Source organism: Electrophorus electricus, chromosome 14 (assembly GCF_041902795.1).
Source record: "Electrophorus electricus isolate QZ-2024a chromosome 14, ASM4190279v1, whole genome shotgun sequence".
NCBI lineage: Eukaryota > Metazoa > Chordata > Actinopteri > Gymnotiformes > Gymnotidae > Electrophorus > Electrophorus electricus.
This window is the reverse complement of record NC_137510.1, coordinates 9,107,524-9,119,675: the sequence shown is the minus strand read 5'-3', so window position 1 is coordinate 9,119,675 and position 12,152 is coordinate 9,107,524. Positions and strand designations below refer to the sequence as shown.

The following is a 12,152-nucleotide window of genomic DNA, read 5'->3' as shown; positions in this document are numbered from 1 at the left end:
CCCAACTTCTATCCCACAGTGAGGAGTCTTTAATTGCGCTTTTACTGTATCTGATGCTCAAAACATACAAAGGGAAGTGGGAATAATGATCTTATAAGCCTTAAGGGGACCTTCAAAGAGGGGGCTGGGCTTCAGTAGGATTTTGGTACAGTTTTCACTTGATAATTTATTTAAAAATCTATGAGTTATTTAATATGTTTGGAATCTAGATTAACATGGTTTTGCTAACTAAATCAAAAATACATTTCATATGTACAACATTTATCGTAGCTGCAGAATATTTTATTCATCTTGGTATTCAGAGAACAGAAACAGTTTATGCATGTATGCATACAGGACATTTCACCTTATTCAGTTGTATGTGAGACAGGCCCCTTAGGCTATATGATATTTCTGACATGTTGCAATGAATATTTAATTCATCTTCAGTAAGGCTTTTTGGTCTCAGGCTGGACTCTGGGTCATTTTCTTAACCTGAGTTATATTTTGAATCTCAACAGTGATTCAAATATTTTCAATCTATCTCCCTATGAGATTAATTATTTTATGAGCACATTTTCTGAAAATAGTCTATTTCTAGATGGATTTACTTATTTCATCTGATTATGAGAGATTCTTTTAATCCATTTGCGCATAGTTTTGTTGCAGTTTCGTTTTGTTAAGTCTATTTTGGTTAAATAGTTGTGGCAGGAGTTACCCATTATATCCATTAAATATCATTCATGGTTGGAAATTAACCACCAAGGAACTTGTGTTCTCCCCTTATGTAAACTACACAAAACACGAATTAAAATACACTTCTAAATCACTAATTTTGTTTTTCATATCACAAAGATTTAAAGGTGCTTTGCTGCCACAAAATTAGGAAAAATAAACATGCAGTCTCAGTTATATTTCTATATGAATACAGTAATCTCTATTTCACTTTATGACATTTTTGTAAAGCGTTGTGTTCTGTTCTTTCACTGTCACCAGTCTGCCAACAAGTGGATCATAATGCATTCCTGAGCAGAAGTAGAGAGGATGTATCTATTTTTACCCCAGCAAGGGGCTTCCCCGGGGTGCCTCAGCTCATATGAGAGAGAGAGAGAGGCAGAGAGAAAGAGAGAGTCAGGAAAAGAGAGAGAAAGAGAGAGTCAGGAAAAGAGAGAGAAAGAGAGAGAGAGTCTGGTTTCAGATCTATATGCTGTCTGTCCTTAGTTCTGGGAGAGAGGGGGAGAGTGAGAGAGAGTTAGAGAAAGAGAGCGAGGGAAGAATGATCGGTGGGATTGTCTGGATATAAGACATTGTTCTCTAAGCAGTATAAGACATTGTTCTCTAAACGAGTTGAAGGAGAAGCAGAAGGCACCCTCAAAATGAGCAGAACAACATTTTTTGAGGTAAGACAAAATGTCAAATAATCAAATTTGCAATTCACTGAAATTCACTAAGGAGAAACAGTGAGCATTTAAAAGTTCAATGACTTGTTTTATAGTCATATCTTAAACTTTGCTGGAAACCTAAAGCACATGTTCAGTGGAGTTTGCCAACTTACTCATTTAAACCCATTGTCCATTTAAATAAAAGTGAGGTTTTGTTTGAGATAAAATTATAGTGTATTTGATCAGAGATGAGCTTTGCCAGATATAGCTGTACCTTGTAATGATCTTCATATAATTTTATAGTGTGCAGTGTAGTAAAGCTTTTCTGTGGGGTTAATCTGCTTTCTGACTGAAGCCCTGCTGTGAGCTCAGTCTGGGAAAGGTTAGGAACATTTTAGGTAGCATCACTTAGTGACATGAGGACGAGCTAGATTTGTCTGGAGAAGTGTCATGCCTTGTAAGCTTCTTTGCTGAAGGGAAATATTGCACCAAATTGCAGGCTTTGGTGATGACAGCACTGTAGCAAATACGTTATGGGAATTATACAGGGACATATCACACTGTCATGGCAAAGCAAGGTCTATTTCAATGCCACAGCAAATGTTGTTTTGCAAAATGTGCTATTATTTTGAGATACTTATTTTTCAGAAGTCCCATTGGTCTACAGGAAGCAGTTTTAATTAAAGAAACTGTCTTAGACCTCTATAGCTAATCTGGGTATATCTTCGCTGTGAGGTCTTGCGGTATTTTTGACCCCACGCTCTGTCAGTTTGTAGTCAGATGTATCAGTGCCACCGGCAGTGGAGTTGCTCTTTCTCAAGGAACTTCTCCTGCATGGTGGCGGGTGGGAGTGTCAAACGAGTGGCAGGGGGCAGCCAGAGATATCAGCAAATCAGCATGCATTCATAGTCTGATACGCCAAACACTGGAGATCAATCTTCATTAAAAAAAAATTCAAACAAGTAAGAAATAGAACTGCCATTCACAACATGGGTAATAAGGTTTATTTAATTCAAATTAATGTATTGCTAGGCAGAACAAGGCCTACAGTGAGAGAGTTGGGCCCTGGCTCTGTTCCCACCCAACAGGGCACTGGTCACACTCCACTCCACCCCTCATCATTACTCCTGCGTTCCCTCAGCCCAGAGGCAGAGCAGATTTAGCACAGGCAGCCCAGCAGCCAGCACTCTGAAATTAGTGCGAGCACTTTCATCGATTACTCTGCATGACTGAAATTGCGACAGCTTTACGATCCAACCCTTTGACCATGTGCAGAGGCTTCTGTTTGATGTCAGCGTGGGTGACTGCTGTATTCTGTGGACTGGTTAAAAAATGTGTGATCATTTATGTGGGATGCTGCTTTGATTTGCTACAGAGAACAAGAGTTTGAACAAGTGGAGCTGCTGGGAGCATTTCTGCTTTTACGAACACTCACTTTCCACTCAATCTTTCAAATTCAGGAAAGATTATGTTTGTATTATATTTCAAAAGAGAAACTCATCAAGATTTTTTAAGATAATCAGCTAAATCCATGTAGATTTTTTAAATATAATCAAATTTATTCTAATCAAAGAATCCATTAAGTACTTCTATAGAGCAGTTGTCTCATTCCCTTTTGGCTCTTCCTTTCACTCTCTCTCTCTCTCTCTCTCTCTCTCTCTTTCCCTTTCCCTCTGCCACTTCCTCTCATCCTCTCTGCACCTTCTCCCTCCCTCTGCACTCTCTCCCTCTCTCTATCCATCTCTCCCTCTTACCCTCTCCCTTCTCTATCTATCCCTCTCTACATCTCTTCTGAGTACACCCTTCCTCGCACCCTCTCCTCTCCCTTTCTCAACCTCTCTTCATTCTTCCTCTCTCACCCTCTATGAACAGTATCAGCAGGGCCCTGGATCTCACAGTGAATGAGCACTACATCTTTGATAATTAGACATACGAGGCCTTTTAAGAGTCTTTGCTAGGTCACATCATCATGTTGTACTTAATGTTTTACACAAAGATCCCGACTGTGATGACACTCCAGCGCATGGGGCCATCCAGAGGACAGACTCTTCTCCCTTAAAGTAGTGTGTTCAGGCAAAATACTCACCTGAGGTGTAAGCAGATAGATACTCCCCTCACAGTATTGCAGTTTAGAGAGGGATATTTGTGTAGGAGTTTAACTAAAGGTCTCTCAGAGTGTTCTTCACACTGTATACAGCATAGCCGACACCATGGAGGACCAGTGTACAGCAAGATTAAGTGTCATTCTCTACTCTAACTCACCTGGTCAGGTTCAGTAAATTAATATTAGTATTGTGCCACATTTTTGAATCACCCAGCTAATTAGCAAAGACAGGGATCTAAGGAGATGCTTTACTCTTGGAACGTCAGCCATCAATTTACATTACAGTCATCCATTAAAGCATTTCTTCAAATAACCACTCAAATTATCAGGTAGCCTTGAGTTCTCTGGTGTCTTGAGTCAAAAGAATGCAACATGGGATGATGGTGTTGTAGACTAGTGCCCCTAGAGTTTTGTACACCTCTTCTCACAGAGGAATATTCTGGATAGAATATGGTGTGTTGAGCAAGGATGAACACTCAAATGAGCAGTGCTGTGCTGTGGGTCTTTCAAAACTAGATTTGAGCTATTGTGTGTTCCATCTTCTTATCTGGGCATACTGCAGATATTCGGGTATCTAATAGAAGGTTAAGCATGACAGTTCTGCTGATCTCTGGACCTGTGGTGCTTTCAGTGCAAATTGCTTTGCTTTCCGAGCCCTATACATATACCATAAATCAACCCACGACATCCTCTAACTGAGATTAAAAACAACTGCATGGCAACCCGATGCAACCGTGAGACTGAGAGCTCGCCTAAAGGGATGCACAAGATTCGTTTTTTTCTACTGCGTACTGATAGATGTGATAAATATGCGATAAACTAGGGCCTAATCCGGGAGAAACTATTCGCCAATGATCTATATTTTCCTAAACTCGGAGACTAACGTTTGACTCGTGAGTCACTTATTAAGGCTAAATAGGGCGATGCGCGCTACTGAGGTACTGTCCGTGTCCATAGCCTTAAACTGTTGGGACATGTTTACTGAGGTGCTGTCTGTATCCAGAGCTTTAAGCTGTTGGGAGATGTTTACTTTGACCGCAGTGTTCTGCACTTGTACTCCGTGACAGGATGAAGCAGGTAGGATGTAATAGTTACACAGCTGATAACGTGTTCAGAAATGAATTACCAGCTGTGCCAGCTCTGCAAAACTAATTTTAGGCTGTAAAGTTTGTCTGTTTCTACCAGTTTATTTACTGTTCATCCCTAACATCTCTTGGAGAGATAAATATCCCTACTTGGACCTTAGTTTGAAGTGGTACCTATTTTAATATAGGGTATGACAGAGTGGAGTTAAGTGACCCTATCCAGGTCCCTCAAGCTCTCTCTAAATCAGTCTGATTTATGATGATGGAGTTAACATGATGTAGTACAACTGTCTCCTTGATGATCTAAAATAATACTTGTATTCGTTTAGGTGGAGATTCTGGATGCTAAAACAAAAAGACAGTTTTGCTTTTTGGACAAGGTAAGCAGAGATGAACAGGAATTAAATTCTTTTGCATACAAAAAAAACAAAAGCTGTGGTCATTAGCTAACAAACTGAACCTGGTGTGTTATGGCAGGCAAAACACTTCATCATACAGTTAGCAAACTCCAGTACCATTATTGGGAACATATAGAATATTTCAGTGCAAGAAGAAGAACAACAAAATAAACTGTTTTTCCAAACCAAGTTTACATTCTCAATATGAAGCCAGTTATGCTGCCCTAGGAATAAGCTTAACCTTTGTGTGACAAATCAACATGTGTGTATACAGGTTGAACCTCAGTCAACCATTGCTGACATTAAAGCACTGTTCCACAAGTCATGTAAGATTCTGTTCATTGATGAATTTCTCATTGCCATATTAGTCAGATGCATATGACACTATATCTTACAACAGAACATAATTAGAATTTTGGTTTAGTACAGAAATCATAATAACAATTGTATAAAAATGCATTATTATTGATTATTACTATATATATATATATATATATGTGTGTGTGTGTGTGTGTGTGTGTGTGTGTGTGTGTGTGTGTGTTTTGTGTGACATCGTTTCTGTTGACTATTCATTCATCTCAGATCCACAGTGGTATCCAGCAAGACAAGCCCTGAAACTACATCCCAGTGAGTACAAGACATTTTATTAAAGAATTAAAGAATAAAATAGAATAAATAGAATAAAAGCATCCTATTAACATAACTTATAAAGATAACCAGATGTGTGGTGCTGTAGTCAAGATAAGCTTAGGCAGTGAACACAAGCTGTAAGAAAGAGTCTTCATTTGAAATCATTATATGGGTTAACATCTTCCCAGAAGACATCTAAAAATGATTCTTCCATTAATCTTTTGTGTCATCTATATAGCAGGTTTTAAAGGTCAACTTGAGATTCATACACAATGAACTCATATAAAATGAATTCACCTGCTCCAGAAGCAGCTGTGTATTCCTCTGAGGAAAGCGCTGAAGACATTCTCTTTTATATGATTTTTTGTTCCATTGGCACAGACTATAATCATAGCATCAATTAAAATAATAATAATTTAAAAACAATACATTGACAAAACACTACAGTTTTATTAAGTATGAAAGGATCTTCAAAATGCTGATTTGGTGGCTTTAAAAAAATCAATGACTGGATTTAAGATGTTTTGTGATGAATGATTGTCAAAAAATTGAATGTCAAACTATTCAAAACTGGGTAAAGCTATATGTTTTGCATTTTTTTCAGTGGGAAACCAGCTTAAAGATGATGAAGTTTTACAGAATCTCCCAGTTGGAACCACAGCAGTTTTGTATTTTAGAGACCTGGGTCCACAGTTAGGCTGGACAATGGTAAGAACAGGGGTGCTATTGAAATGAACATGATGATGCACTACTAATGAATGTCTCCTGAATATAATCAGTAGTCATATGGAACATTTCTGACCACCTTTTCCATCCACCATCAAAATGTATCTGTTTAATAGAGTCTATGTAAGTATTGTGTATAAATAGTGCTGGATGACATTAGTCTTGGTATAATTTACTCAGTAAGAGTGTGGGTTCTGATCTCAATAAGGCTGCCTAACAATGCCAAATAGCATAAAGCTCAAATTTAAAAATATGAATGAAACATAAATAAAAGTGAATAACTGAATAATCAGACTTTGCTGTATATATTTGCCATAATTCCAGTTATGACCAAGACGCTACCGTGGATCATTACTCTTGGGCTTGATTAAATGAGATTACATGTCTGATCCCAGACTTTAGCAGGATGCCATTTGTCATCTCCAGGTGTTTATGTCAGAGTATGCAGGACCTCTCTTAATATACCTCCTCTTCTACTTCCGGCTTCCCCACATCTATGCCCATAAATATGCCTTCAGCACCAGCCCCCATCCTGTGGTCAGGTGTGCTCCCTCATCACTGGCTCTTTACTCACACAGCTAACAGGTGATTCTGATCATTCGCACCTCCTTGTCTCACCCATTTTGACTCTGTCTCTGGTGTCCTCAGCCTGGCTTGTGCTTGTCATACTTTCCACTACATCAAGAGGCTGGTGGAGACAATATTCGTGCACCGATTCTCCCATGGCACAATGCCTCTAAAAACCATTATAAGGGTATGTATTCCCACTGCTGAAATATCTTTTAGCTTCAGCACTGAAAATAGTATAGCTCTCTCATAAATACTCCCACTTCAAAGTCATATTCTGAGTCACTCAATATACCAAATGGTTGCTGCTTCACTAAACAGTGATTTACCTAAAGGATAAGTAATATGTTGCATATGTTTTAAGGTTTATTCGCTCATGTACATGTTGATTTTACAGAACTGTGTTTATTACTGGGGTTTTTCTGCATGGCTGGCTTATTACATCAACCACCCACTCTACACCCCACCATGTGAGTGGCTCGACACTTCTAAACATTTTTTCCTCATGTCTCTTGAAGACCAGATCATTATTTTACTAAACACATGTATAAATTATTTTTCAGCATTTGGTGAGAGACAGGTCAACTATGCAATAATTATCTTTGCAGTGAGTAACATTTTCACTTCAGTAACATTTCAGTATCATTCCATCTAATCTCTATTTATTACATCTGTAAGTTATGGTCAATTTTCATGGGAAATAATTTCATAATGTTTTCCTGTTCTTAGAAAAGAATGGGAATCTGGCTGAAACAAACACACCTATAATGTAGGCATAAGGGCACTTCTTGAGAAAGATATCATCAACTGTTCATAGGTTTCCACTGGGTTTGGAGAAAGAGATTTGTCCATTTTTTCCTACATACAGGGAAGCCTGTAAAAGTTATTGTCTGTGATAAATCAACCATACTCTACAGATGTGATACACAAAGATAATGTTAAACATTTCTGGAATATTCTTTTAAATGCCCACTGTATGTTTAGAGTTGGCTCACATTAAACATTAATTTTGCTACTTTTCTTCCAGTTGTGTGAGGCAGGTAATTTCTCTATTCACTGGTCACTTAGCAGCTTAAAAGGAGGAGGTAGGAGGCCAATAAACAAATATCAGCTCAACCAGTAAATGTTTCAATGCAGATTATAGAACATAAATGTTCATGTTCTTTTGCATTTGGTTAGTAGGAGCTAAGTGCCGACGGTTCCCTCACCCATCTAAAAACCCTTTTACCTGGCTCTTCTTCTTCGTGTCCTGTCCTAACTACACATACGAGGTCAGAGTCTTCAATATACCAATGTAACGTTCTTCAAACACAAGTGACCCCAAATGTTGCGTTGTTATCCCATACCTGCTTGTACCTACAGAAAAATGACTGCAATTTAGTAATCTCCCTGCTTTAAAAGAGGGTGGGAAAATACTTAACTGTAGTGCTGTGGTTCCTTCAGGATTTAGAATGGATGCCTGTAGAACAGTGGCCATAATCCCTTGGTTTTATATTTGCCTTCCAGCAGGTTTCATCTCCAAACCAAACTTCTCTCACCTGATCCAGCTAACAAGGGGCTGCAGAGAGTAATTGGATGGATCAGGTGTGGTGGATTAGGGATAGAGCTAAATTCAGCAGGGAGGTAGATCTCCAGAACCAGGATTCACTGCCATAGAATGTTCTGCAACATTCGCCTCAGTTCACTCTAGTTCATTTACAGTCTTAGGAGATTTTCTTCTGAAGCTCTTTCTTTGAACATTTTAAAGCAAGGTTTTCCCCATAAAGTGCTGGTGAAGGTCCTAAACTTTGTTTGCACCAAAGAGTTGACAAATTTTCAGGCCTTTATTAATTATTCAAATGGGATATGTTTCTTAATTAGTTTTAAGATTACTCTGGACCCGATCTAGCACTTTGTGCAAGAAAACATGAGCAGCCAGCACCTGAGTGTTTGTGTTTGTGCAAGAAGGATGTGGCTGAGTGCCAACAGCTAAACACTTGGTTGTATGAAACGCAACCCTCATTCTTGACTGTATTCTCCAATGAACTGCAGGTAGGAGTCTGGGTAGGCTTTTCCATCATGACTCAGTGTGTTCCAGGTGAGTTATTAGCAATACTCAGCTACCATAAGCATGATATTATTATAACATATAGTGATATGATATTATTGCTTCTTAAACTTGTGTTAATATTTTTAAAAGATTGGTTTTAGACACTTTTTCATCCTTATGAGTGGAAAAACATCTTTCCTTGAAAAAATGCTACATTTTCTACATATTTGCTCATTTTGTAGAATATATGTAGGTTTCTAGAGAAACAGTGTTTTGGACAGAGGTCTTCAGATAGAAATGAACATCCTGTTTCTCTAGAAACCTTTATGTATCAATTTGAACTCTCTCTGTCTCTCTCTCTCGCGCTCTCTCTCTCTCTCTCTCTCTCTCTCTCGCTCTCGCTCTCTATATATATATATATATATATATATATATATATATATATATATATATATATATATATATATATATATATATGGGGGGATATTTATGTTTGTATATAGTGTGAGTGTAATTCTCTCATTTGGACTCTTTGGCAGTTGTTCTCTTCACACTGATAGGATTTGTTCAGATGACGATATGGGCTAAGGGGAAACACAGGGCCTACACCAGGGAGTTTAAGGATTACCCCACCTTCCGCATGCCCATCCTTCCTTTTGTGCTCTGACAGTGAACACTAATTGCTCTTCAGGATGCCTCTTTCTTCTGAGATTAAAACAGTACCCAGTGCACCCTGTGGCAACATGGCAGTCCCAGTCCTGGGTAGAGTTTCAGGACTACCCAGCTGCAATGATGCAGACTCTCATGATCTTCCTCTGGGGAACTCCATGGAAACTAAAAGAACTTTATGCCTCGTGTGAAGAACATGTATAAAACATGTATAAAATGGAGCAGAGAGAACCAGAGGGACTGTGACTACCAGGAGCCATAAGAGCCCAGAAGCAAATATTAACTAAATATTTTCTGAAAATATTAACATCTATATAGATAAAGAGAGAGCTTAAGTAATAACTAGGGACTGTAGAAACAATGTGAGATAAATTAAGAAATGTTAATGGTTTCTGGGTGTCTGAGGTATTTTGTGTTTAGTTCTATGGCTTCTGTGGCCTTGGAATACCGGTATTTTACAGTAGGTGCGTGTGTGTGTGTGTGTGTGTGCGCGCGCACGCCCGTGTGTGTGTGTGTGTGTGTGTGCGCGTGCACGCCCGTGTGTGTGTGTGTGTGTGTGTGTGTGTGTGTGTGTGTGCGCGCGCGCGCGCCCGTGTGTGCGTGCTTGTGTGCGTGTGTGCGTGTGTGTGTGTGTTATGTATCTATTGGGAGAGAAAGAAGGTCTCTTAGGACACTGCCGAGTTTCTTATTAACAAGCTTCCTGGCAGCTCTGTTTTGTTTGAATAAAACTGTAATGTAAAGCAACAAGAGTATATCATGACATGCTTTAATACAAACACAAGCTAATAAAACAAATAAAACCTATGCTTTAATAGGTTTAGACAATTTAACTATTTGTACAATAGTTCCTTTTACAACTAATACGTTTTTGCTTTTTATTGTTCACTATACTTCTACTAGTGCAGTTACTGTTGTAATTTTAGGACATTCCCAAGGAGCACAATGTTATTATAAATTAGCCATTAACATATGAAAATTTCCCATACTATATACTTAGTTTACTTGTTTTATAATGTGTATTTATGTTGTTTGTCTGTATTTAATGCTTTAACATCAGAAAACAAGGAACAACAATCTTAATAATATTTTCTATGTTATCAGCCATATGTAGTAAATACTGCATGTTAGGAAACTAAATATATCTAACATTTATAAGTCTATTGTGCATTTCCACATTTCCAGAAAAATAAACCATTTATCTGTGGTTTGCAATAATGTCACATAAGGCAATATATTTCATAGCAGCAAGTCTATTTATTCACAAAAGTGAATCAATACTGCTATTAGTAAGTACTGGCATGCTACCTCATTTGATATCTTTTTGGCTATGTAGTTTAGTATAGGTGTACTTGCATCACTACAGAAGGCCAAGCAGGGAAAGAGTGAAGCAGAATGCATTAGAAAATAAACTCATAACACCAAAGAAGAACCTCAAAACTCTTTTGTCTTGGTTTTTGTCCGAATCCAGCGTGTTTCATCCTAGCCTCCTTGGGTGCATCAGCAGGTTTTTGTCCAAAGCTTTTCCAGCAGTGTTCTATTTGCTGCCCTGAGCTAATTAGCAAGACCAAATGTTTGGGTCAAAATCCTGGGAAGGACTTTTCAATATTTCTGTTCTCCTGGTTGTACAGGAGTAGCAGGAAGATGAGAGCAAGCGAGCCTAACCCTGCCATACTGAATCACAATCATTATAGAGTTCCCCACAGGAAGCTGCAAGACTGGGGTGGGTTCCTTCTGCTCATACATGCAATGAGACCCACATGCTGACCACACAGAGCTGCTCTGTTCAGCTTTGTATTCTATAAACAATTTTGGTTGTGATGAACCATTTTGTATGTTTATATGTTTGTGTTTCTGTGTGAATAGGCAACTCATTAGCCCAGACCCTACCATCTGGTGCAAATGGTTTAATAATCATTTGCAACAGATGGTTTGTTAATAATGATTTTTTGTTTGTTTGATATAAATTGGCCTGACTGTGAAGGTCTGAGATCAACTGCCGAAAGACAGGGCAACCAACCATGATAATGGCCATGTACATCTCGCTTGTTTCTGTCGCTGTAGGTTCTATTGGCTCAACTCACATATGGAGGCAACCCCAGCTTCTGAATTGTCTAATCAGTTACATTGGTGCTTGAAAGTTTGTGAACTCTTTAGAAGTTTTTATATATGTGCATAAATTTGACCTAAAACTTCACAGGCTTGTCAAACACTAGATAAAGATAACCAAATCAAACAATCAGACCAAATATTAGACTCTGTCATTTATTTACTGGGGAACATTATCCAATAGTACATATCTGTGAGCAACAAAAAGTATGTGTACCTTTGCTTTCAGTATCTGGTGTGAACCCCTTGTGCAGCAATAACAGCAACTAAACGTTTTCAGTAATTGATGATTAGTCTTGCACATCCACTTGGAGGAATTTTAGCTCATTTCTCTTTACAAAACAGCTCCAAGTCAGTGATATTAGTGGGTTTCCTCACATGAACTGCTTACTTCAGGTCCTTCCACAACATTTGTTTTGGATTAAGGTCAAGACCTGGCCATTCCAAAAACTTAACTTTATTCTTTTTTATCCATTC

The 12,152-nt window shown here is 38.4% G+C and overlaps 1 protein-coding gene across 2 annotated transcripts; it reads left to right on the top strand.

The window, feature by feature from the left end:
- The first annotated feature begins 1,155 nt into the window (after window positions 1-1,155).
- tecrl2a (trans-2,3-enoyl-CoA reductase-like 2a) lies at window positions 1,156-11,231 on the top strand. 2 transcript variants are annotated; one of them, XM_027021530.3, is made up of 13 exons: window positions 1,156-1,379; window positions 4,880-4,930; window positions 5,223-5,274; window positions 5,531-5,575; window positions 6,183-6,286; window positions 6,731-6,846; window positions 6,953-7,058; window positions 7,269-7,341; window positions 7,435-7,478; window positions 7,899-7,956; window positions 8,054-8,142; window positions 8,903-8,948; window positions 9,440-11,231. In XM_027021530.3, exons 1-13 carry the CDS (start codon window positions 1,356-1,358, stop codon window positions 9,565-9,567), a joined length of 936 nt encoding a protein of 311 aa, XP_026877331.2. In that variant the 5' UTR covers window positions 1,156-1,355; the 3' UTR covers window positions 9,568-11,231. The 2 variants fall into 2 exon arrangements, with proteins under 2 accessions (XP_026877331.2, XP_035386800.1); XM_035530907.2 differs by having other exon boundaries at window positions 8,051-8,142.
- Window positions 11,232-12,152: the final 921 nt, after the last annotated feature.